This window comes from Bos taurus, chromosome 11, assembly GCF_002263795.3.
Source record: "Bos taurus isolate L1 Dominette 01449 registration number 42190680 breed Hereford chromosome 11, ARS-UCD2.0, whole genome shotgun sequence".
NCBI classification, from domain to species: Eukaryota; Metazoa; Chordata; class Mammalia; order Artiodactyla; family Bovidae; genus Bos; species Bos taurus.
The window spans coordinates 101,248,900-101,275,073 of record NC_037338.1 but is presented as its reverse complement, the minus strand read 5'-3'; the positions used below and the strand labels follow the sequence as shown (position 1 = coordinate 101,275,073).

At 55.6% G+C, this 26,174-nt stretch overlaps 1 protein-coding gene across 1 annotated transcript in view; it reads right to left on the bottom strand.

The window, feature by feature from the left end:
* Nucleotides 1-26,174, bottom strand: part of LAMC3 (laminin subunit gamma 3) — a 67,624-nt gene that overhangs the window by 17,846 nt on the left and 23,604 nt on the right. Inside the window, exons 4-18 of the mRNA XM_024999592.2 lie at nucleotides 24,081-24,247; nucleotides 21,813-22,001; nucleotides 21,615-21,732; nucleotides 20,272-20,370; nucleotides 17,079-17,215; nucleotides 14,448-14,561; nucleotides 13,010-13,199; nucleotides 12,717-12,835; nucleotides 10,052-10,270; nucleotides 8,142-8,330; nucleotides 4,360-4,605; nucleotides 3,285-3,438; nucleotides 2,483-2,625; nucleotides 1,813-1,991; nucleotides 287-428 (exon numbers count right to left, since the gene is read on the bottom strand). Of these exons, the coding sequence (XP_024855360.1) occupies nucleotides 287-428; nucleotides 1,813-1,991; nucleotides 2,483-2,625; nucleotides 3,285-3,438; nucleotides 4,360-4,605; nucleotides 8,142-8,330; nucleotides 10,052-10,270; nucleotides 12,717-12,835; nucleotides 13,010-13,199; nucleotides 14,448-14,561; nucleotides 17,079-17,215; nucleotides 20,272-20,370; nucleotides 21,615-21,732; nucleotides 21,813-22,001; nucleotides 24,081-24,247 (2,405 nt within the window). The remainder of the gene's footprint in view (nucleotides 1-286; nucleotides 429-1,812; nucleotides 1,992-2,482; nucleotides 2,626-3,284; nucleotides 3,439-4,359; nucleotides 4,606-8,141; nucleotides 8,331-10,051; nucleotides 10,271-12,716; nucleotides 12,836-13,009; nucleotides 13,200-14,447; nucleotides 14,562-17,078; nucleotides 17,216-20,271; nucleotides 20,371-21,614; nucleotides 21,733-21,812; nucleotides 22,002-24,080; nucleotides 24,248-26,174) is intronic.

Sequence of the window (26,174 nt, the reverse complement as noted above, 5' to 3'; positions counted from 1 at the left end):
ACATGGGGACTGAGGCTGTAGTCAGAGGCTGATCTTAACAAAGCTAAAAAGTACAACAGGGCAAGGGATACTGAAAGAGAGGTCCGTGGGGTGACAGGACTGCACGGCAGGAGGGGCTCACCCAGCTGGGGACGTCAGACATGCTCTACCAGCAAGTGAGTTCTAGGGGTGAGCCCAGAGCCCTTGAAGCATCCTGAGGCCACACTGAGGGGCTCCACCGTGGGCATCTGACCGGCCAGCCCCCTCCCCTGGCCCTCCTGTCTCCCACTCTGCTGTCCCGCTGTACCTTGCAGCAGGTGGGGGCCCTGATAGATGTCCCCCCGTGGGGCCTCTCCCTGTAGAATGTCCAGCGGTCCCCAGGGCCTGCCACAGTCAGACCCTTGCAGCCATCCTTCCATCAGGGTCAGCCTGGCCTTCAGCTTGGCAGCCTGGAGGGGTCAGGGAGGGAAGGGTGTGTGAGGCTAGTGGCCTGAAGTCCTGCTTGGACAGCTCTCCTGGTTTCTTCCTGGCCTGCCATCCCCACAAGTGTTGCCTTCTCCAATCCTAATCTAGGCCTTAAAGTGAAAGATACACTGGACCTCTGAGGACCTACTGTACCCTTTCCCATCCTTGGAGCTGACCCTTCCCTTCTCACACCCATGGTACCTACTGGCATTCAGCCAATCACACCTCTGCCTTGCTGAGGTGGGGTGGGAAGGGAAGCCTCAGGAGGATTTCTGTCTGTCCTGCCATGTCCCCAGGACTTGGCATGGAGCAAACATGCGATCCTTGCAGACGGAATGACAGCACTCTGCTCCATCTCCTAGCCCCGTTCTTTCAATCATATGAACAATAAATGCATTTATGGAGCACTCGCTAGGAGCCAGGTGTGAGTGACCACCAGCCACACGCCAGCTCACGTTCACCTTGCAACCACCCTAAGGGGTGGGGGATACAGGTCCCAAGCTCTCTCATTGATTCTGAAGTCCAAAATGCTCTGAAAATCCTCAAAGATTTCCATTCCGCATAGGATAGCAAAATCAGGTTTAAAAAAAGAAATCCCTGAACTCACTTAGAACAAACCTATCTATGATCTTTATTTCCCTTCTTGGTGTGAATATTCTGAACAAGGCTATCTGTGATCTTTATCTACCCTCTTGGTGTGAATATTCACCTGTGTTTCTGCAGATGTATCAACGGGCTTGATTAGGGCAGCTGGCCCAGGCACTGCTGGGAGTGGTACCCAATATCCATCACACACCATCCTATCTTTCTACAGAACCATCATTCCAAAAGCTGGCCTCACTGATTTCAGGAAAGGGATCGCAGGTCTGAAGCATCTCCATTTTGGAGTCGGAGAGACCCACTGAAGCTTACCAAGGCAGTCACCTGCCTGGACACGTGACAACTAACAGGGCTGGGGGGTCATGCTCCTGGGGTCCAGAGGTCATGCTCCTGACCCCTGCTCCATGTCACCTCCCTGCTTGAGGTTCTACTTGTGTTCCAGCATGAGCATCGCCCTCCCTCTGACCCTCCCCAGCAAGGGCCACCTGTGTCCTCATCCCCACCGAATGTGAGTAAGTGTGAGACCTCAGCCTGGTAGTGGGGAAGGACATAAGGCCGGGCCCATTTTTCTCTTGTCCACTCAGGAACCAGGAAAGGGCAGAGGGGAGAGCTGAGCCAGATGGAGGTGGCCGGTAGTCCCAGAAAGACCAAGGGCTCAGGATAAGTGGGCACTTCCCGGCGCCCAGCACAGAGCAGGCGCTCACTGGGGGCATGAAATGAACAGAAGGTACAGCCGGCCTGTGCAGGGCCTAGACGGGGAGGGCTCACCTCCTCCTTCACCAGGGCGTAGCAGGATGGGCACTCCTGGCACTGCCTGCCGCTGGCCGTGAGGAAGAAGTTGTCCTGGCAGCGGTCACACTTGTAGCCCACGAAGCCAGGCCTGCACACACACGTGCTGTTCTCGTGGCACTGGGGCGAGGTGGCACCCAGTGGGGAGCACCTGCAGTCTGGGGGAGGGGTGTGCAGAAGGCACTGGGAGCCCTGATGGCCACCCCACACCAGAACCCCCAGGTGCCCTGCAACTCTGGCCACCCAGATGCTCCCGGTCCCCGTGGGCAGCTCAAGTACCTTCCTGGGTCGTTCCCAGGAGACTGATTCAGAAGGTTGGAGACGATGACCAAGAACCTGAGTTATTTCAGTGTCCCTGGGATCTGAGGACCAGGCAGGTTTAGGACAGCCATGCAGTCCACGTATAAGTGAGACCCAGAGAGGTGATCTGATGGCCCCAGGCACTCAGGAGGTCAGTAGTAGCATCTAGGATTAGATTCCGCGCCCCTCCTCTGCTCTGTTCATTCACTCCATGTTCCCATGGCTACTCCAAGAAGACCTGCCCCTTATCCGATCTGTCTCCTTCCTGCTGCTCAGCCATCCCCCCACTGATCCTCTTTCCTAGAAGCCTCCGTCTCCGGGCAGCCCAGGAAGGACCCGGCTTCCTTACCACGGCAGCCCTTGACAGAAAAGCCGAAGAAACCCAGCTGGCATCGGTCACAGGTCTGGCCCTCGACGCCTGGACGGCAGGGGCATTGCCCGGTCTTGGGGTGGCACTGGTCCTCCTGGGAGCCCCACGGGTGGCACTTGCAGCTACAATAAGGGAAGGGGAGGAACCCAGGTCTGGGACGAGCTCTGGGCCATTCCCAGCCCCGCCTCTGTCATCTTAGGCTGGCATGGGGCCTCGGGACCATGCCCTCTGTGGACGAGGTCCCTTCTCTGTGCAGGAACGTGTCCAACAGCCTCCTCCAAGCTGTAGCCCAGGAAGCACAGTCTCACAAAATTCTCCCCCTCCACCTCCCGAAAAGGGTATGGGGACATATTCATATATACATCTCGGACTATACCTTTCAGTTGGAAAATCACAAGGCAATTAGCATATTGAAAGCATGAGACAGACAGTCTGGTCAGAAAGAAACCGATTTGTTTCACGGGGCATGTCCCTGGAGCCCTCCGCTGCTCCCTAAATACGCTATCTAAGCTGCTGCTGTGGCCACAAAGGTCACAGAGCGACCGAGTTACTGAGCAAGGAAGCAGAGCCCGAACCAGGTCCCGCCCGCCTGGACGTCCCTCAGGGCTGCTCTTGGCCTGAGTCCTGGGTTGGCAGGGCCGTGAATCTGACCCCCAAGGGATCGTCCCCTTGTCCCCCATCAGTTCACGGCACCTGGCAGTGGGCCTGGAGGCTCCCTGGTGGATTCTTCCATCCTGGGGGGACCCCCAGGGGAAGGGCACCCCAGCTGCACCCCACTCACCGCCGGCAGCCCCTCCCGGGCTGGAGGTCATAGAAGCCTGGGCTGCAGTGGCCGCAGTCCCGTCCGGTCACGTGGGGCAGGCAGGAACACTGGCCGGTCACTGGGTCGCAGGGTCTCTGCTCACTGACTGAGCCCTCCGGGTTGCAGCTGCAGGCTGGGGGATGGGAGTAGGAGAAGGAAAGGGTGTCAGGGCACCCTGCAGATCATCTGTTCCACCTCGAGGGGGTTCCAGAGAGGCAGAGAAGGTGGGGAGCCCAGGGAGATGACTCCCATTCAGCTCAGACTCCTGCTGCTGCTGCTGCTGCTGCTGCTAAGTCGCTTCAGTCGTGCCCGACTCTGTGCGACCCCATAGACGGCAGCCCACCAGGCTCCCCTGTCCCTGGGATTCTCCAGGCAAGAACGATGGAGTGGGTTGCCATTTCTGAAAAAAGGCTCCAGGGCTCGGTGCTAGTCTCAGCCCATTTTCTATGTCCTTGGAGAGACAGGTCAGATGGCCATGGTGGCGGGTGGCCCTTCTGAGCCCCCTACAAGGCTGCAGAGAAGGCCAGAAACTCGGTGTGGGGGTCAGGGGCCGACCTGGCTCCCACTGTTTTGAGTCACTTGAGTCTGCTCTCCTGGGCCCCCCTAAAACAAGAGGCCGACAGGGGCTGCATGGAGCAGGGGCGCAAATGCTGAGCTTCTCCCTGGGCCACTCCTGGAAGCCTCCCACAAGCTGGTGCACGCCTCGAAGGCCCAGAGGGCTGAGCGTCTTGGAAGCCCAGGGGCGGGACAAAATGATGAGGGCCACAGGCCATCTGGGACAGTCTCAGGTGCCAACATCAGAGCATGAGATCAGTGCTAAACCATCCGGGCAGGAAAAAAAAACAAAAAAGTCACAGGGTCAGAGTTGATCAGATCCCGAAGCTGAAAGAACCTTGGAGAAGAAAACAAACCCTTATACTTTCTTGGCAAGGCAACAGAGAAGGTGAGTAACCTGCCTAAGGCTGCACAGGAGCCTTGCAGAACAGCCGGCTGGACCTGGTGGAGAAGGAGCCCGCCCCGCCCTGCCCCGCGGGCCTGGGAGGCTGGTACTCACGTGCGCATTTGTCTGCGGGCCGAGGGGCCAGGGCGCTCCCGTAGAAGCCCTCCCGACAGTGCCCGCAGTGGGCACCTGTCGTGTTGTGCAGGCATCGCAGGCAGCGACCAGACAGGGGGTCACAGTTGCCCACAGCATTGGGGTCCACGTTTCCACTGCACTGACATGGCTGGCAGGGCTGGGGGCGCCCAGAGAGCCCCAGTGGGTCCCCGAAAAAGCCATCATCACAGATCTCACAGCGCCGCCCTGGGAAAGAAGACTTGTGTGGAGGAGCAGAAACGAGGGGCCTGGCCTGCTGGGTCCATGAGGGGTGAGGGTGGGTGGGAACCCAAGAGAGCTCCTGCAAGGCTCCTGGTGGAGGGGAGCACGGGCTCTGGGGTCAGGCTGACCTGGGGCCAGGGCCCAGCCGGGTCACCAGCTGGCCCTGTGGTCTTAAGCGAGCCGCTGGGCCTTGCTGAACTTGGACTCCGAGTCTGCAGAGCAAGGACAATAAAGGCAGCGACCTCAAAGGACCCTTGAGAAGGTTTGGCGAGCAAAGCACTAAGCCCAGATACTGGCACATGGTTCATGATCAGCAGCAGTGGCTGGTATTACCCATTCACCATCATCACCCTCCTAGCCATCTGGTCCTCATTCACCATTCTCTTCATCAGCGCCTTGACCATCCTCTTCCTCACATAATCATTATCGTCATCACGACCTTCATCTGCAGAGGTGAGTGGCAGCCGGATGATGCGGGGTCTGGTCGATTTCTCGCCCGTGGCTGATTTAGCATTATTTGTTTCCAGTCGCGCTGGGTCCTCGCGGCTGCCCGCGGGCTCTCTCTAGTTGCGGAGAGTGGGACCTACTCTCTTATCGCAGAGCGAGGGCTTCTCGTGGCTGTGGCTTCTCTGGCTGCAGAGCAGGGCTCTAAGGTGCGTGGGCTTCAGTAGTTGTGGCCCATGGGCTCTAGAGTACAGGCTCAATAGTCGGGGCACCCGGGCTTAGCTGCTGCACACCATGTGGGATCTTCTTAAACTCGTGTCTCCTGTGTTGGCGGATGAATTCTTTACCACTGAGCCGCCAAGGAAGCTCTGTGGACGTCACCTCACGTCATCATTTTCACCCATCATTCTCATCGCTACGGTCATCATCTTGACCCTTATCTTCCTCATGGCCTTGGGCATCACTCTCCATCCTCACTCAGCATCTTCGTTATCGTCACCTTTACCACCATCTCCACCTTCATCATTAGCATCAACTCGATGGTCTTCATCATCGTCACCCTTATCTTGCTCATCCCTCTCTTTGTCGTCATCTTCCTTGCCTCCATCTTCAACATCACTGCCACCCTCCTTGTCACCATCCCCTCCCCCATCTCTCTCCCTCAGCCGGGGTTGCTTTTTCCTTGTGGTTTCCGGCCCCTTTGCCTGTTCTGCTTCTCATGGCTTCTGAACTCCCTCTGGACTGTCTATTTCCTACTCCTGCCCTGCTTCCTGGGTTTGATCTGGTGCTGTGGCTTCATCTTCCAGCCCTAGGGTTACTGTGAGTCTCAGAAAAGACAGTGTGTGAGGAGGCTTCTGGAGGGTCATGGCCTGGGAAGTCCACCCGGAACACAGATGAGGCATCAAGGGCCATCCTTGTTCCACGGGCTTCATGCAGTGTCAGCCTGTTCTTGGTAAACATGCCTACCTCTCTGTGCATATCCACATGAAACAGACGATGGGGGACCTGGGGGCGGTAGGATGGTGGGCATCTTAAATGATCTTCGTGCCTGTAGGCACTCACGTTCCTTTACACTTTTCCCAACAATTTACTCATTGGTTACAATGAGTATTACTTAAATTATAATCTAAAAAGTAGCTACAGTCATTGTGAAAAACAGCTGTGGACTCCCGACATCCTCAAAGTTTGTCACTAAGGTGGAAATCAAGTTAATGCGATGAAAGGCAGGCAACCTTGAACATGGAGAAGGGGATGACTAAGGAGGAGAAGACAAAAGAGAGAAAAGGAAGGAAAAGAAAAATCTGAATGGAGTTCAGAAGGTAGAGGGTAGACTGGCTTTGAGACTCTGAAACAGAGATGGAGTGAGATGGCCAAGGGGCAGATTGAAGCCAGTGATGAAGAATGTGGTCCCTGCAGTTAACCTGCCGTCCACCCCGGACTGGGTGAGGATAGTTCCCCAGCAGGAGGCAGCTGTGAGGGGTCAGGGTGGTAGGCAAGCGAGGCAGGCAAGGATCAGGACTTGACCGCAGTCAGTCCCGGATCAGACTGCGTGGGTGAGTCCCCTGTGTGCTGAGCTCTGGCGGGACCTGAACAATGCTGGCGTGATAAAGACGTGAGCTGGCACAAAGCCCTAATGTCCACCCTCGCATTCTTCCCAGGGCTCCTCCTGCGCACAGCAGTGTCCTCCTCCTTGGAAGTCCTCCCTTGGGTAACTTCTCTGTCTGCCCTCTCTCACTGAGTGGAGTCCCCTTGAGTTTTAGACTGGGGGAAGCCACAGGTGGGGAGCCAGGGAATGTGGGGAAGGTTATGGAAACACAGGGGCAGCATGATGGTGAGGGGCAGGGTCCTGAGGTGGGACCTCACTCCTGCAGTTCCTGGGGATCCCTGCTCTGGAGTACCTCCCCAACCTGCTAGCTGTCAGGGAGCTGCTTTCAGGGTTTTTTTGGCCACACTACATGGCATGCAGAACCTCCTTGACCAGGGAACGAACCTGCAACCCCTGCATTGGAAGCATGCAGTATTAACCACCGGACCGCCAGGGCAGTCCCAAGGGAGCTGCTTTCAGAGCGGTCCCAAATGTAGAACCAGGTATCTGAGATCACGGGAATGTTACGCCAAGTGAAACAAACCGGACACAGAGGGCAAATATCGTCTGAGTCCACCTACCTGAGGTGCCTGGGATATTCACATTCAGAGAGATGGAAACTGGAACGGTGGGTGCCAGAGGAGGGGGTGGGGGGGACTACGAGATAATCATTTAATGGGTTTGCAATTTCTATTTAGGACGATAAAAAACTCTGGGGGTGGATAGCGGTGATGGTTACACAGCACTGTGAGTGTACTTAAGGCCCTGAACTGTACACTTAACAATGGTCAAAACGGCAAGTTATGCGTATTTTGCTAAAATTTGAAAAATCAGTAACGGCAAATATAAAAAAAAAACATTGAATTGCACACTGTAAATGGGTGAGTCAGGGGGTATATTAATAATATCTCAATAAAGCTCTTGTGTACTTTTTTTTTTTTAAACAATCAGATGTCTAGGATGACTCTGCTTCCTGGAGCAGGAATGGGGAACAGGGAGAGGACTGGGGATGGGGGGTTTTGCATCACACATGACCTGGAGACATTTTAAAATTATTTATTTATTTGTTTCTACATTTGGTTTTTTGGCCACACCACACGGCTTGTGGGATCTTAGTTCCCCGACCAGGGATCGATCCCAGGCCCACAGCACTGAAAGCTCTGAGTCCTAACCACTGGACTGCCTGGGAATTCCCATGTTCCCAGGAACATGACAGGAATACAGATTCCAGAGCTCCGTCTTAAGCTACTAACCCAGGCTCTGTGGGTTGGGGCAGGGCTGGATACGACGATTTCCAAACTCCCACCTGGATGTGCTCAGTGGTCCAAGTTCTGCCAGGAACCCACAGCAGCCCACGGCCCTGGCTATCAGACTATGAGACTCAGGATTCCCAAAGGTCAGGCCTGACACCCCTAAGTGAGGCCCTCCCTCATCTGTGGACCCAGGACTCACTCCTGGAGCTTTGGCAGAGGCAGGGTCCCCAGGCACTCACCTCTCTGGCTCCGCGGGCAGTGGGTACACACCACTTCTCCGCTCTCTGGGATGGTCGTGCAGGCCGATTGTCCGGGGCACGGGCAGGGCTGGCAGTCGTCGGCCTGGCCTGTGAAGGGGTTGCCGTAGAAACCTGGCAAGCAGCGCTCACAGGACGGGCCCTCGGTGTGGTGGCCACACAGGCAGACCCCTGAGGGGCGAGACAAGCACCTGGTCACCACACCTGAACCCAGACCCCGCACAAGATGGCGGGCGGGCTCCTGAGTGGGGGCCACCGAGCACGTCCTGGGGTGGGAACTGGGGTGCGGCCTCTTCCACGGTGCAGGCAGCACGGCCCAGGGATGAAGCATCCACCTGCGTTCACATCCACCACTTACTGACCATGTGAAGCTGGGCACCCCTGGGCCTCAACCTCCTCACCTGCAAAATGGGCACACATGACTCTGATCTCAACAGGTTTTCATCACAATTCAGTGCAGCCATACACAGCCTCTGACACACAATTAACTGAACCAGCTGACGATACCGCCAGCGTTTGCTTCTAGTATTCTTTTTCCCCCTCCTCAGTGGCTTCTTTGTTTTCTTCTGTAAATTGAAGCCTCCAAGCCCTCTTAAGCTCAGGGACAGTGACACGGACCCAGGATTCCAGCGTTAATGTGAGGAAACCCATTTAGGGGGTCTGTGGGTTTCTAGAGGCTTTCTTGGCCTCACAGAATGGAACCCCCCTCCCTGCCCACTGGTTTCTATTTATTTATGTACAACGGATCTTCAGTTCCCCGACTAGGGATGAAACCTGGGCTCCCTGCAGTGGAGGCGTGGAGTCTTAACCACCGACCACCAGGGAATTCCTGCCCACTGGTTTCTAATGAAGGGGACACTGCAACCCCCCTTCTCTAGCCCCATGGCGTCTAGAGTCTGCTCAGAGCCACTGCCAGGGACTAAGGGAGGAGCCTGGCTAAGAAGGGGTTAAGCAAGACCACCCCTTCCCAGAGGCGCCCCCCCTAGCAGCACTCATCAAGGACTGGGGTGAACAGAGGAAAGAGAGAGGATCCGGGGTGGACAAGCAGAGCACGGGGGGCACCCAGGGGTGCTTTCCATGGCCTCTGTCTCTGCCCAGCACCCGCATACTCACTACTCCTCCATCTGCCCAGGAAGGGCCGCAGTGACCACTGTGCCCCCACCCTTTACAGATGAAGACCTGCCCAAAAGGAGCTGGAAGTTGTGCCAAGGCAAGGGGCTCTGAGGGACAACAAACCAGTCCCATCTCATGAGATGACCCTCCCAGAGCCCCGCATGGAAGGATCACGAGGCTCCATCTGGTTCAACTAGTGATGCCTGCCTGGGCACCAGGAGGAAGGAGCCCTTCATGCTGTGGGTGCTCCCCCACCCCGGCCGGCCTGCTGATTCCCAGGCTACTGTCCTTTGACAGCGGGGAAAGGGCATTTCCCTTTGCAGAGACCCTAGAAGCTGCAGAAGAGCAGCAAGGCGCCAGCCCTCCCACCTCCCATGTGAGAGGCCAGTGTCCAGGCCCAGTCTGGCAGCTCCGGCCCAGGGCCACTGGTCTCCCCGCTGGGGTTTCCTCTGCTGCAAGTGGGGGTGACGGTCACTGGCAGTGACCTGAGAGAGGAGCAGCTCTGCCACCTACTGGCCAAGCTGCCTCCCTGCACTTTAGGTCCCACACCTGTGACAAGGGACCGGAAGGGTCCTGGCACCTCCAGGGCTTTTTGCAGGATCCAACGATACAGCTTATAAAAAGGTGCCTAGCACATGGAGGAACTTGAGGACACCGTCTTATCAGTATCAGTGATCACTCACACACACGCAGCTGGCCACATTCAGGTCAGTGCTCTTCTCGCTGCTCTGGGAGTAGCCCAGGTGGCCTGGGGGTGGCGGAAGTGCAGGGAGACTTGCCTGTGTTGGGGTCACAGGTACCATGCTGGTTACAGGTGCAGGGAACACAGCTGGCATAGGGACCCCCCAGGGGCGTGTTCCTCTTGTATCCTGGAGCGCAGGACTCACAGAACTGGCCGGTGTATCCCTGGGGACACGAACAAGTCTCCACCCAGGAGGCTGGTGGGGACAGCCCCCGCCGGGCGGATGTGAGCCGGACCTCAGTCAGAAGCACGGGACCTGCAGAGAGAGAGAGAGAAGGAGACAGCTCCATGCACGTGTTTCTCCACCAAACCTTCCTACTCACCTGTGTAACAGGGCACTGGCCCACGCACACAAAGGCAGTCCATGGGTCAATTGCAATTAAAAAAAAAAGGACAAAGGGCACAGGAAAAATTGGTAACTTTCAGAAGGAGAAATATGTATGGCTGGGAATTTTACAAGAAGACGCTTACTCTCACAGGTAAGATACATACATTTACGGGACTTCCCTGGTGGTTCAGTGGCTAAGACTCTGTACTCCTAATACAGGGGCTCCCAGGTTCGATCCCTAGTCAGGGAACTAGATCCCACATGCTGCAACTATGACCCAGATAAATAAATAAACAGCCAAATAAATAAATATGTACATGTAAACACTGATATTGTTCACAACTTTCAGCTTGGTGAGCATTTTCCAGTGACAGTGGAGGATGGTGGCTTGGGGAACTCACACATGGGGATGTATGAAGATGAATTGGGAGCCTCTAGTAACAGAGGAGTAGCTCCCATCAGACCAACTTTCCCACAGAAAACTACTAGAAACTTGGGGCAAAATAGAAAAACTATCTGTTAACGCTAGAGAAAAACTAGAGCAGGCAAATAGACAAGGAGAGTAGACAGTTGGCATCAAAATATAGATAGGTACAGCCTTGCTGAAGCAAAATCTGGCAGCATGCGTTAAAACAGAAAACAAACACTCTTTGGCCTCACATTTCCATTTTGAGGAATCTGACCTGAAGACATGCTTGCATGAGGATAAAAGACCTTTATATGAAGCTTCCCTGGTGGCTCAGATGGTAAAGAATCCACCTGCAATGCAGCAGATCCGGGTTCAATCCCCGGGTCAGGAAGATCCCTTGGAGGAGAAAGACAACCCACTCCAGTACTCTTGCCTGGGAGATCCTATGGACAGAGGAGCCTGGTGGGCTACAGTCCACAGGGTTGCAGAGTTGGGCATGACTGAGCGACTCACACACACACACACACACACACACACACACACACACAGCTCTTTATTGCAGTATGTGGGCTTTTTAGTTGTGGCACGTGAACTCTTATTTGCAGCATGATGTGGGATCTAGTTCTCTTTCCAGGGATTGAACCCAGGTCCCCTGCATTGGGAACATGAAGTCTTAGCCACTGGACCACCTGGGAAGTCCCCATATGGTTATTTTTAAATATCATTCACTTTTTTATTTATTGTGTATTACAGTTAACATATTGTATTGGTTTTTAAAAATTGTGTCTAGGTAGGTTATAATATCTGGGAATTTCCAGATAGTAAAGGGGTGCATGTTTGTGTGCTCAGCTACTCAGTCATGTCCGACTCTTTGTGACCCCATGGACTGTAGCCCTCCAGGCTCCTCTGTCCATGGGATTCTCCAGGCAAGAATACTGGAGTGGGCTGTCATTTCTTCCTCCAGGGGATCTTCCTGGCCCAGGGATTGAACCTGTATCTCCTGCATTGGCAGGTGGATCCTTTATCACTGAGCCACAGATCTGTTCTAAAAATGGATACAGAGGATGCCTGGTCTAGGCACATACAGGCACGGGATCGGGGGAGGAGGAGAGAAAGTACATTAGGAAAGAGAGAGGAACCAGGGACAGGGAGAGGACCATCAAGGCGATCACCCAGTGACCAGGATGAGAGGTGGTGAGAAGGTAGGCTTGAAGCTGTGATGACTCAGCAGGCTGGTTGAGAGGTTTTGGCTGCTGCTGCTGCTAAGTCACTTCAGTCGTGTCCGACTCTGTGCGACCCCATAGACGGCAGCCCACCAGGCTCCCCCGTCCCTGGGATTCTCCAGGCAAGAACACTGGAGTGGGTTGCCATTTCCTTCTCCAGTGCGTCAAAGTGAAAAGTGAAAGTGAAGTCGCTCAGTCATGTCCAACTCTTCGAGACCCCATGGACTGCAGCCCACCAGGCTTCTCCATCCATCGGATTTTTCAGGCAAGAGTACTGGAGTGGGGTGCCATTGCCTTCTCCGAAAGGTTTTGGAAACCAGGCTTTTTCTAGGTGCAACACCTCTAATGACCAGCAGGGGGAGCCGACCCCTTGGGGAATCCTGGCCTGGCCCCTGTGGTCATCATTATCAAAGAGCCCTGCAGGGTCCAGCCTCCTGGCAGTGGTGGATTCCACCCTGGTGTGGCCACGTCAGGTTCTTGGTTTCTTTGTGTCCCTTAGAGCTGTCCATCCTCAGCCTCCTCACCTGTCCAGCCCCTGCCTCTGTCCTCAGCATCCACTCCTGCTGCCCTTACTGGTTATACGATCTTGGGCAAGTGTCTCGACCTCTCTGAGCCTCAGACCCCTTTGTGCTAAAGTGGGGACGATAATCTCTGGCTGTGAAGACTCCATAAGGTTATGATGAAAGAGCCCCCGGGGCCCTCGCTGGTTTGGGGACTGGGCAGTGTCCTGGTCATTACTGACCGGAAGAGCTGGTGCTGTGGCCGCTGGTCCGGATGCGCAGAGCAGTCAGGTTGGCGAGCACCCGCTGGAAGTGGAAGGCGGACAGTGGAGGGTCCACGTCCTCGGAGGTCTCCTGCAGCCTGGCCCGGGGAGGGGTCAAAGCAGATCCTGAGGCCAGGGGTCGTGAGAGGGGCCGGTGGTGCCAAGAACCCCCTGGCAGGAGGCCCCAGACCACAGGGGAACGGATGTGCCTGGATCTCAGGGCCCACCCCGACCACCCGACCCCATCACTCAGAACACAGCAGGACACTTACAGGAACTTCAGCCGTACCTCCCCCGCCTGCCCGGAGACCGGGGTGCGGGGTGAGCCGGAATGCCGCAGAGTCAGGGCCAGGCCCGCCCCTTCCAGCCTCAGCTGCGTGGAGAGTGAGGAGCCACGGGGGACCTGGAAGGTCAGTGTGAGGGGCTGCCCGTAGCTGAATCGCTGATCTCCCAGAAACTTCTCTGAAGACAAGAGACGAAGGCTTTGATAGTCTTCACTTAATTAGCTGGATTTTTAATGTCTATATTGATTTTATTGGCAATTAAACTCTCAAAAGATAAAACTACAAACTCAAAGGGACCCTGCACAGAAGATCCTGAGGGTAGCCTGCCCACATCTCCGCAGCCAGAGTTGGCTTCAGGGGCATGTGACCCTGCCAATCACGGGGGGCCCCACACCCAGTTTAATGCTCTGCTGCCGCTATCTTGACACTCATTTTTTTTGTTAAACTTATTTTATATTGGAGTATAGCCGATTAACAATGTTGTGATAGTTTCAGCGGGGACAGCAAAGGGACTCAACCATACACATACATGTATCCATTCTCCCCCAAACTCCCCTCCCATCCAGGCTGCCACATAACACTGAGCAGAGCGCCGTGTGCTATACAGTAGGTCCTTGTTGGTTATCCTATCTTGACATTCTTAAGACTTTTGTCTTGAAACTTGGCTTTTGGAAGTGACGTGCCAGGGGACAACAGAGTCTGTGTGGGAGCGGGGAGATTCAGTATGCCTGGTGGTGGAGACACCGTATTTCTGGTGGTACCTGTCTGCCCGTTCATGTAGCACTCACGATGCCAGACGCCCCATGAGCTCAGAGACCTCAGGGACCCGCATATGTGGGAGTTCAGTGAGGCTCCAGCAAGTCCCAGGTAAGAGAGCTACATGCGTGACTAAGCTGGGGGGCTGATGGCCCCACAGGCCACATTTTCCACGGGAATCAGAACTTGCTTCTAGCCGAAAAAAGGCACATACACCAAGGACCAGGGGCCCTCACCTAGCCTTCTGACTCTATTGTTTCTCTGTATTAGTCAAGCGCTTAAATATAGTCCATAGGATCACAGAGTCGGACATGACAGAGCGACTTTCACTTTCACTTAAGCGGAAAATCACGACTCAGAAGGAAAGGGGACCAGTGGGCACCCCATCATTCCTTCCTTCAGGCCTCTGCCCTCAGAGTGGAAGGGGCCATGAGCAGAGGGGTGCGGGCCAGCTTGGGAAGCTGGAAAAGGCCAGGGAAGGGACTCTCTCCCAGAAGCTCTAGGAGGAACACAGCTAGAACACACTGATTTCAGCCCAGCAAGTTCGTTTCACACTCTGACCTCCAGAACACTAAGGGAGCACATTTGTAGTCACTGGGTTGGTGGCACTTTGTGACAGCAGTCACAAGGCAAGTACATGGGCAGCCCCGCCCCTGCCTGTGCCGGGTACCTGGTGCTGTGAGCTCCGCCTCCTCGTCCTCTGGGTCCAGGAGGAGCCCCCCCGGGCTCCATCGTGCAGGATGTCCTGGGTCCCCCACGCTTCCGGCCCGCCAGCCCTCGGCTCCTGGACAGCAAACACACACAAGCCCCCCGTGAGGCCCTGGAGGGTGACCTCTGCCCCCTCCCCCTTCACACCCTTCCCTGGGTCCCTAGGATGACCCCCAGAGGCGTGAGTGCTGCCTGAAACAACAGGACCCAGAGAGGGAGAGACTGCTCTAGAGACAGGCCAGGTGGGGGTGGGAGCCGGCCGGGACCTTGCTCTGTGCCCAGACCTAGGCAGCTTGGAGCCCCAGCCCAGATCAGGGCAGGATTGTGGGATGGGACGGGGCCCTGAGAGAAGCTAGAAGCTTCAGGGACTCACCTCTGATGGGGCAAGGTCATGGCTGACCTCTGAGCCCGCCCTGCCCCATCAACGGACTCTGAGCACATAACAGGACATGGCCCCAGAACCCCATGGTGAGCCGTCTCTAATGAGATCGGGCTTGATCTGCTTTTCTGGTCTTCAGAGAACTCCCTCGCCTGTGACCTCACCGCCCCTGTCCTTCCAAGTGTGTGTGCCATGAACCTCACTGCACCCAAGGAGGCTCCCTGGTTAGGAAGTGGCCAGGTGGGGGTGGGAACCCAGTCCCAGTGCGGTCCACTTCCCTCCCCCGACCCCAGCAGTTCACCAAGCAGTCAGGCACACAGCAAGTGGCCTCCAGGGGAGACTCTCCAGAAGACAGCTAGAGAATAGGATGGAGACCTGGGGCTCCCAAGGGGTGAGGAGGGAGGGAAGAAGAAAGGGAAAGAGGTCAGAAAGGGGAAGTCCAGAGCTCCTCGGTGCTAGGCTCGGTGCTAGGCTAGGTTCTGCCCCCTTGCTGGCTGTGTGACCCTGGGCAAGTTACTTAACCTCTCTGAGGCCAGGTTCTCATATGCAAAAGGGGGGGGGCAATGAAGTACTTATGGCCCCAGTAGCAGTTCTCAAAGTTTGTCTGAACACCCTGGGAGATCCCTAAGACTCTTTCAGGGGCGTCCATGAGGTCAAACAATCTTTTTAGTAACATTAAAATGTCATTTGCATTTTTCATTCTCTTTCTCATGCTGAGAACTTTCCAGGAGCTACAAGATGTGTGATATCACAACAGACTAAATGGCAGAAGCCGTGGTAAGAATCAGCTAACTTCTATTAAGCCAGAGCTTAAAGAGGTGTGCACAAATGTAACATGAGTAGCACCACTCTCCTCAAAGGTTTTTGTCTTTTTTTTTTTAACTTTTTGGCCACACCACGATGGCATATGGAATCTCAGTTTCCCAACCGCGGATCGCACCTTCAGCCTCTGCAGTGGAAGTGCAGCGTTCTATCTGCTGGACCACCAGGGATGTCCCCAAGTTTTTTGTCTTTTAAAAAGTTATTTTTCACAGACGGAAGTTATTTTTTTGTTATAAGTGTTCTGTGGTCATTTGTAAATTAATTGATGCACAGATACTTTAAAATTACTGTTCTAATGTTTAATACAGAAAACACAACCCACATAAACAAAAGGACTTTGAGATTTTCTCTGATTTTCAAGAGCATAAAGGGATCCAGAGATCCAGAAGTTTGAGAACTGCTGGCTGAGGGTGTTTGTGAGATCACATGGAATGCTGAGGCTGAATCGCCAAAGCCAGGGCCAAGTGAGAACAGATCACGATGCTCTCCTAAGATTTTTAAAACAAGTCCCGTCTGATGCTGACATCCTTGACTCTGGGCCAGGTGACCACAGGGCTGTCCCCATTCCAAGCCCCTCTCAGTCCAGCAGAGGGCGCACTGCCCCCTGCATCTGGGGCGCCCCAGAACTGGCCCTGAGGCTCTATCTCCCTGGAGATGCTGGAGGTGGGGTTGGGGGAAGAGGTTCAGGGGAGGAGGTTCAGTGGGGCATGGCTGGGACCCACTCAGGCTATGATGTTTGGCAGAGTTCACAGCACCACTGCTTTCCTGCTGTAAAGAGCCACCTGGAATTGGGGACCCTGGACCCTGGACTCAGAAAGAAGGCCGTACACGGCCATGAAGAGCAAAACTCAGGAGCTGATGAACCTGGGCTGCCAACAGCTAAGCTATGTCACCTCCCTTTTCTGGGTCTCTGTTGCCCCATCTGTAAAATGGGAATGAGAGTATCTACCCGCCAGGGAATCCCTCAGGTTCTATGCACGTAACGAGCTCAGCAGGGTGTCAAGCATACAGCAAGTGCTCAATAAATGGAGGCCAGGGGACCAAGCCTGGATCCCCAGCACTAGGATATGCCAAGGGGTCCGAGGAGGAAATGAAAATCCCCCTCAGACTCCAGAGGCTGCCATATACCCATCACCTCCCCTGCTCCTACTAGAGACTGAGGGAGTAGGCAAGGACTGGAAGGGAGCCGGGGTGCAGGAAGGTGCTGGGGGTGCAGAAGGGCACAGAGGGGCATGCCCGCTGTGTGGGCCTGTGGGAGGCGCCGGGGCTGGGGCCTGAGGCTGCCCCTCCTTTCCACCCCCCTCATCACTGGATGTCCCCAAAGCAGGCCTGCCCATCCCACCTGGGCTGGGAGCAGAGGCCTCGGAGGAGGCTGCGGGGACCACTTCTTACCCTGGCGGAAGTCAGAGAGGATGTGGTGCTCCTGGAACTGGGCAGCGGCCACACACACCTTGGAGTGGCCGTAGCAGAAGCAGCTGCTGCAGCCGGCGGGGTTGTGGGGCTGCAGGTTAAACGCACCCGGACGACATCTGCAAGGGAGGCAGGACACGCCCCCGGGGGCCTGTGAACTGGCTACGTTCAGGGAGCCCAGCTAGACCAACTGCAGCCTGGAGTCACTGGGGAATTTTCTTTAATTTCAAATTTAGAGAAGGGTTGCAAACATGACAGACACAATTCCCATGGCATCTTTACCCAGCTTTTCCTAATTGTAACATCTGACCTTACCAGGGTGCGCTTATCAAAACCAAGAATTTAACACTGATTAATGTTATTTACTGAACATTGGAGAAGGAAATGGCAACCCACTCCAGTGTTCTTGCCTGGAGAATCCCAGGGACGGGGGAGCCTGGTGGGCTGCTGTCTATGGGGTCGCACAGAGTCGGACACAACTGAAGTGACTTAGCAGCAGCAGCAGCACACATTATTAGGATTTCTCCCCGTTTCCCACAAATGCGTTTTCTGCTTCAGGATCTGATCCAGGGCATGGTGGTGTATTTCACTGAATCTTTACTCTCTCATCTGTAATAGCTTGTAGGTCTTTCTTTGACACTTTTGACAGTACTGGTTAAATACTTTGCAGCATGCCTCCATTTGGGTTTATTTGAGGTTTTTCATAATCTGACTGGGGCCAAGGGTTTGGGGGGAGAAAGTGCCCTTCTTGTCACATCTTACTGGGGTAACTGCTACCCGTGTGATGTCCTGATCATGTATGATGTCACCGGTCATGTATGACATCACTGGGGATGTTAACCTTCACAGCTTGGTTAAGGCGCTGGCCACCAGGTTCCTCCACTGTAAAACTGCCATATTTTAGTTGTCAAAAGCAAGCCACTAAATCCATCCCAGACTCAAGAGGAAGGGAGTTAAGCTCCACCTCTGGGAGGGGGAAATAATCAAAGAATTGTGGGCCTATGGTGAAACCACTAGAGTGGGTAGGAAATTTCTGGGCGGGGCACAGGGTATGAGGAATCTTAGTTCCCCAACCAGGGGTCCAACCCATGCCCCGTACTGTGGAAACTCCAAGTCTTAACCACTGGATCTTCAGGGAAGTCCCAGTCATTGGTAAATTTTTTGAGGGAGATGTTTGAGGGCTATGCAAATATCTTGTTTCTCCTTCAATTCTGCCCATGAATTTCAGCATTTATTAGGGGCTCCGGCCTACAGTGACTGTTACTCTGATATTCTAACTGTGATTCTGTATTCCCCTCATTCCTTCTCCACTTCTAATTCTTCTGTGGAATTCTGCTGCAAGGAGGATTTGTCCCCGTGTATTTATTTATTCAGGCATCTATTTATGTCAGTGTGGACTCATGGATATTTATTTTATTCTTGGGTTATAATCCAATATTGTTATTATTTATTTTGTTTCAGCTTTGGGAACTCTTCCAGGTTGGCGCTTATGTCCTTTTGACACGGCCCCCGTCCTGGTTTGGGGCTTTTGGGGGTTTGTTTTTGTCTGGTTTTGTTTTTAAGCACTTCTCTGCTTTCTACAAAATGCTTCAGGCTCATCTTGTATTTTCTCAACCCCAGCCTCAGAATCAGCCATTTTCCCAATGAGCCCTGCAGATGCCTTATACAAATGCAGATTCCTGGTTTGCACGATGTTGGGGGGGTTGCCCAGAAACCCCATTCAGACCAACCCAGGTGGAGGAATCTGATTCATGAGAATCTGCCAGTTACCTCAATGCTGGGCTGCTCCAACAAACCTGTCACCCAGTCCTCCCATTTCACAGATGGGTAAAGTGAGGCTGAGAGGCGAACCTCCTCAAGGTAGAGGCAGTGGAATAGAGTTAGTGGGATCTAGCCCTCCAACTCCACTCTGTCTCCTTAGCTTGAGAGGTCTTACGGGAGGAAGACCCAGAAGGGTGTCCACCTCCCCCTCCAGGACCCACAAGCCACACGCAGACAAGGTGAGGAAGAGGCCTGGGGCTGGCCAAAGTGAGAGTCAAGGCTGGGCATCTTCCTGACCCAGGAGAGGCCCAACATGATCTGGCAATAGTGGAGTCCACAGTGTACTGCTGGGCCAGGTTCTCCCACATAGTCTGTGGCCGGAGGATCAAAGAGGCCCTGGCACGCCCCATGCTGACTGCAAAGGTTTCAGAGGTCAGAGACGAAGCCAGGAAGAGGAGACAAGTATGCCCAAGAATATAAACCAACATTTGTCCCCCAGCCCACTGCTGGGGCTAGGAGGCCCAGGAACACCTGAAGCAGGAAGTTTAGGGAAAAGCCCTTCTGCCTCACTGAGCTTTAGAGGCTCCATTTGTACCACGACAGGATGGCAAAGATGGCAAACAAGCTTGAGTCTCAGCTCAATTGGTTGGAGCTTCTTGGAGCAGGGCATAGAGAAGGATTCTAAGGTTACAGTAGAGCTTGTGGTAAAGATTGCTGTGGTCCATTAGTGATGTCTGCCCTGGGTGTGGGATCCGAGGGTTATAGTAGTGCTCCATTAATGATGTCTGTGCTGGGTGGGAGATGGGAGGGTTGTAGTGGCGCTCCATTAGTGATGTCTGCCCTGGGTGTAGGATGGGAGGGTTGTGGTGGTGCTCCATTAGTAATGTCTGCCCTGGGTGTGGGATGGGAGGGTTGTGATGGCCCTCCATTAGTGATGTCTGTGCTGGGTGGGAGATGGGAGGGTTGTGGTAGTGCTCCATTAGTGATGTCTGCCCTGGTTGTGGGATGGGAGGGTGTACTGGCACTCCATTAGTGATGTCTGTCCTGGGTGGGAGATGGGAGGGTTGTGGTAGTGCTCCATTAGTGATGTCTGCCCTGGGCCGGAGATGGGAGGATTGTGGTACCAGTAAGATGTGGTTGCTATCCCTGGATTAGATGATCTCTCCTATCATTTCTAGCTCTTTCTTTTCAAGAAGATGTATTTTCACAGCTTATGAACTATCAGTGGTGGTGTGTCACAGGATAAGCAGTGTCATAAAGTCTTTAGATGATTTCCTGGGTGTCAGATTCGCTGTGCTCTAAGCAGAGAGCCAGGTGGTGAGGTTGCCCAAGTCTGGGAGGACCATGCCCTGTGCTCCTCCCACCACCACCGAGGTCACTGCCAGCAGGCTTATTATTGGATCAGTTCACCCACCTGTCACACAGGCTGCCTTCCACGTTCTCTTTGCAGTGGCAGCGCCCACTGCGGGGATCACAGGTGCCCAGGCTGCCCACAGGATTGCAGGTACAGGGTCTGCCAAAGAGACAGGACAAGAGGAGGGTGTCCAACGAGAGAGCTCCAGAGTGGGAATAGCCCATCCTCATTGGAAGGAATCTCTCTATCCTTCCTGACGCACAAGAGGAACAGGAGGCAGGCTGACCCAAGAGCCTGCCCCCTGGCTTCCTCTGAGCAAAGGAAGTGACCTATTCACTCACCTGAATAGCTAACCATCTGCCCCCTCCCACCCACCTATCCATCCGTGTGTTCATTCATCCACTCACTCCCCCATCTGTGCATCCTTCCATCCACTGATCCACGTATCCATCCTTCTATCCATCACCCACCCACGCACCTGTTCTCTCATCCACCCATCCGTCTACCCATCCATCTGACAAGATGGATGTCCTCACAGAGCCTAGAGTCCAGTGCGGATGGACAGCAAACAGGTAGATGCTGGACTTTGATACAAGCTACGGAGAGAGAACATACACGAGTCCATGGCCGCACCAGTGAGATGCCTGGAGTGGGGATGAAGTTGGGTGATTGTATCTTGGTTGACAACTAAAGAATGAGTAGGACTTTGTTCAGACACAGGCCAGGGAGAGGTGGCAGTGGGTGTTGAGTGAGGGGAGAATGCTCTGGGGTCATAGAAGTGGCATATGCAAAGGTCCAGAGGCCAGAGAGACCCTGCCGAAGCATCCCGGTCCCCACCCAATGACAAGTGTTATGCTGGAACCACTGGGTATTCTATGAGAGATCTGAGCCTCCCCTACCTTCCCAATGCCATTTCCACTGCCTTTCAAATATACAAGAAGACTGCTGAAATTAACCAAAGCCAAATTCATTTAAAAGTGCTTTTGAATTTATAATGGCTTCATTTTCTTGGTCACTGTGTATTTTTTCAATCAAGTGATAGCAGATGTGTTAGATCCCTCTTCTGAGGTCCAGACCCCAGCAGCCCCTGCCTGTCTCTGTCCCCATCAGTGCCCCTCCCCACCGCGAGCACTGCAGACTCAGCGTCTTCCTGAGTTGTGTCCCCCTTGCTATGAATGGCTTCCCTTTGCCAAGATGCCCAAAGCAGAACCTCGGGGGTCAGCCTTCATCTCTGCTTCCTCTTCTGCTCCCTGGTACCACCTTCTATCCATCTATCCAAATGCCCATCAACTCTGCCTTCTGAGGGGCTCAGGAACCCCCACTTGCTTCCCGTCACTCAGCCCAAGTTCATTGCCATGTGCCCTTGCTGGACCATTTCCACCTACCGCCCCCGCCACTCTCACCTGCAGCCGCCCTCGCTGAGCGAGTGGAACCCAGACAGGCAGCGGTCACACTTCCAGCCCATCACCGTGGGCTTGCAGACGCAGGTGCCCAAGTCATCGCACTGGAGGCGCAGGGAGCCTGGGGAGGAAGGGCACAGGGCAGCAGGGGCCCGTGGTGGTGGGTGAGGTTGGGGGGGCGGGGCAGTGCGGCTCACTCACCTGCTGGGTGGCAGTCGCAGGGCTGGCAGGGCGTCTGCGGGCTCCAGCGATAGAAGTTCTCCTGGCAGCGCTCGCAGTGCGGCCCAGCTGTGTGGGCACGGCAGTGCAGGCAGCGGCCACCGTGGCCTGAGCTGCGGAAGAGCTCCCGGTCAAAGGTGCACTCCTCAGAGTGGCCGCTGCAGTTGCAAGCTGTGGGCAGGAGGCGGGGGAGGGTGTGAGTGTAAGGCTGTGGCACGTGGTAGGAGGGGAGCAGGTGCCGATCAGCCTCCTTGGTGAGTGAGCAGGCAGCTGGAGGAAGGTCAAGGATGAAGGAGGAAGGTCAAGGATGGAGTTCAGGCCTGGCTTGATCAAGGATCTGGAGACCAGGTGGTTGATCTTCCAAAATAGGACACTCTCAAGAAGAAGAAGAGAGGCACTGTTAATAAAATACACCCAACACAGGACCCTCCCAGCCAAGCCAGGACATACAGTCACCTGATCATGGATCACAGACAGGTTACCTTCTAAAGTAGCAGCCTGGCTCCCCCTGTGGACCCCCCAAGCCGTAATGGTGTGTGAATCTGATCCCCAGTGACCATGAGGACACTCAGAGGCATGAAAAATACAAGTCACCTTTCATTCACTCATTAATACATGTTTTCAAAAAACAGTATGTATCACGGATCAGCTCCGTCTTGGCTCCCATGGTGAGCCCAGCGTGGGGCGGACCCGTGAACGGTAGGAGCCCAGTTCCTGCACACGGTCGCACTGCTTGATGGAGGACAGATGCAGCAAGCAGGTGAACATCCTGCAGGGGCGGGGCTGTGACGGGAGAAGCAGGGAGGCTCCAGCCTTCCTGGAGGAAGAGCAGGAGGGAAGTGGGAGGGCAAAGGAGGAGGAGGGGAAGGAGAGGCCCTTTGTGACACAGCCAGAGGAGCAGGCTTCGCCCAGGGTGGGGGTGGGAGGCGGCGCATCATTGTGCAGTGTCATGGGAGGGAGAGGGGTGCAGGGGCAGCTATGAGGTCAAGAGGTCAGCCAGGGCTTGATCCAGGAGGCTGGGCAGTCAGGGTCAGTGGACTTCACCTTGGAGCAAGGACTTCACCTTGGAGTGGATGACTGCAATTACATTTGCATTTGAAAGTGGTGCAAGCAGGGGATAGGGGTGAGGGGGTTGAGAGCGGGGAGGTGGGGTCTTAGCCGCTCAGAGGAGGGGTGACTGGCTGGACCATGTATTGGCTGTGCAGAAGGACACAGTTAGCTGGGTTGGAGGGGCGTGAATGTGATCAAAATCGGGGCTCAGGGTTGCCTGGACTTGGTGGGTGAGAGGGGTCAGGCATACAGCCCAGCTTCCAGGCTGGGAGGACAGAGATGTGACCTCAGGGGTGAGGACACAGCCTTTGGTGTCCCCACCATGGAGTCAGCCCCAGACTGGGAATGGTGAGCCAGCCAGCTTCCTTGGCTCCAGGAGGACTTCCTGGTGGAGGCAGGCCAGTGAGGGCAGAAGGAACTCATTAGGGCCACGGTGGCCCTGGGAAGCTCCTGCAGACAGCATCCGGTTCCGTGGAACAGACCGTCCCCTCCCTCCCCGCTGGGTCTCTGTGTCAGCAGCCCAGGCCCAAGAGGACAGTGGGTCCAGAGGCCGAGCCATCAGGAGCACATGCGTGGGAAGACGTGCCTCCCACCAGCGTGGAACCAGGCGGGGTCTGGTGCCCAGCGACAGCCAGCTGCACTTGGGAGCCCCGAGCGTCAGATGACTGTCGGGGGAGGGGGAGGCAGGCAGGGCTTGGGGACACAGTGAGGCTAGAGGGGGCACGCCAGGCGGCGAAGAGCCCCCAGCGGGGAAGGTAAAGCGCCACCAGCCTCTGCAGCGTGCGTCTCTGAGGTTAGGCAGCCCCGGCCACATCACACGGGTCGGGCATCCCAGGGCTGCCTGGGGGCCTGCAGGAGAGGCTGGGTGGGCAGGTCGGCACCCTCCCAGGGGCCGGGGTGGCCTGGCTTTGATTAGCAGCTGCGGTTGGAGTGGTGAAAACAAAGGAACAAGTTGGGGGTCCTTTTCAGCCCTCCCGCCCCGCACGCCTCAACTGGGAAGACTGGGTCTGGGGCTCTGTGTGTGGGGGCAAGGGCTGAGGATCAAACGCCCCGTCCAGCTCTCCCTCGGCTCGTCCTGGTCCCTATGTGGGGGTGACAGCCCCAAGCTGCTGCCAGCCCACCCAGAAGCAGGGCTGGGGGCTTGGTTTCCCAAGCCTGCAACCCCCCTGCCTCTGGCCCCCAAAGTTCCGGGACACTCACGTAGACACTCGTTGGCGGCCTCGGCCGTGCCCCGGGCCCACGGGCGGTCCTGGAAGAAGGGCAGGCAGCGCTCGCAGTCCGTGCCCGTGGTGTTGTGCTGGCATCGACAGGCCAGCCGGCCCTCCTCGTCTGGGCCACACTCGCTGGCGTGCCCATTGCACTTGCACCTGGGAACAGAACATGGGGGCAGGGTGTCTGCAAACTGGGGGAGGCGCCAGCAGAGGAAGGGTTAATCAGCAGGTAGCCCCGGCCTTCAGGGGAGCCCCGACTCTACCGCTCAGCCGCGGAGCTTTGCATGCCAAGTCGCTTCAGTCGTGTCCGACTCTTTGTGACCCGATGGGCCGATGGGCCGTAATCAGGCTCCTCTGTCCATGGGATTCTCCAGGCAAGAATGCTGGAGTGGGTTGCCACGCCCTTCTCCAGGGGATCTTCCCGACCCAGGGATCGAATCCACATCTCTTATGTCTCCTTGGCAGGTGGGTTCTCTACCACTCGACCTTTCTTCCACACCTACTCTGGGCTCAGGGCAACAGGAACAGAGCCGACCGCAGCGGGCTGTTCTGAGCTCCGCACACGTATAAACCCACCACGTCTTCACAAGCCCATTAGGACCCCACACTCAGGGTGCTACACCCAGGAGAAGAAGTCATCTGGGTCTCCTGGGTAGAGAGGGGGTGGGCCAGCTCTCAGGGCAGTGGGTGGAGGCGGGGGCAGCCAGGGAGGCCGCCCCATGCCCGCTCCTTTGCCTCTAAAGGGACGAGAAGGAGACTGCCCCACACGTAGGACAGCCCCCAACTCATCTCAAGGCTCCGGTGAGGCTGTGCCTGTGAGGGCAGTCCCGGGCCTGCCCCGCCCGCCCTCCCCCAGGGTCACACAGGTGGAATCAGGCAGGAACAAAGGTGCCCGAGGGATCACACAGCCTGCTCCGCTGAACCTGACCCTGTGGGACCGTCACCCCAACCCCAGTGGCCAGACTGGGCCGCTCAGACGATGGCCATGGCTCCCGGCTCCCAGACTTCTCTGTCTCAGCCCCTAATTGAGCAATCAGCTCACGTTGTCTGTCTGGAGTCTCACCACCACTGTGGAAGGGACTATAACTATCCCCATTTCACAGGACAGGAAACTGAGGCTCAGGTCATGACGTGACGGATGCTATGTGGCAGAGCTAGAATCTGAACCCAATTCTCTCCTACTCCACGCTGACCCCGAGCTCCTGGACACTCCTCTGTGGCCACTTGTTGTCTCCCCATAAGGTGCGTTTCATGCTCCATCCTAAGTGGGCGCTGAAGAGTCTCCAACCACTGCCAGTGGGGCATTGGCTCCTCTCTGGGAGCTCAGGGTAGGCAGGTAATGCCCAGCACTTCTGGCAGGTGAGGCAGGCACCAGGTAGCCTCAGGAGACAGCGGTCACCCATCTCAGGACAAGGGACTGCTCTCGGCCCCAATGGGATGCTGCAAACACTGCCTCCTCCATGAAGCCCTCCGATCTCAAGGGAAGGACTGAAGTTCCTGTGGGCCACTGAGGGACACAGGCTGCTGGGCCACTGTCCCTAGCCAGCTGCTGGCCTGAGGGTGGTCTGGCTCTGGCAGCTGGGACCCAGATGTTCTCTGTCCTGAAGCCCCCTAACAGCAGGTGCTGTAGCTCACCACCATCCACTGTCCTCGGCGGGGCCCTGCCCCGGGGTGGTTTGACTTGAGTCAAGTGTGGGAGTCGGGGGAGAAGGGGCAGAGGGGTCCTCACAGACACTCCCGCATTTCCCCTTCACTCCCGAGCCTCCGCCTCTGAGGGGTGCAGATGCCCTGAGTTCGGGAAGTGGACCCGTGCTCCCTTCGCAGACACCCCCATCTCTCTTCACCCCTCCAAGCACCCTTGATTTCTGGAAGCCCCTGCTCCCTACCCCCCTGGGCCACCACTCCCATATCGAGCTGACTTCCCATCCTAACTAGCTTTCAGACCCACACCTCTCCCATCCTCTATGCCCAACCAGCTTGTTTAAAATATTTATATTTATTTATCTGGCTACGCCTGGTGTTGGTTGCAGCATGTGGGATTTTTGCTGCGGCATACGAACTCTTAGTTGAGGCATGTGGGATC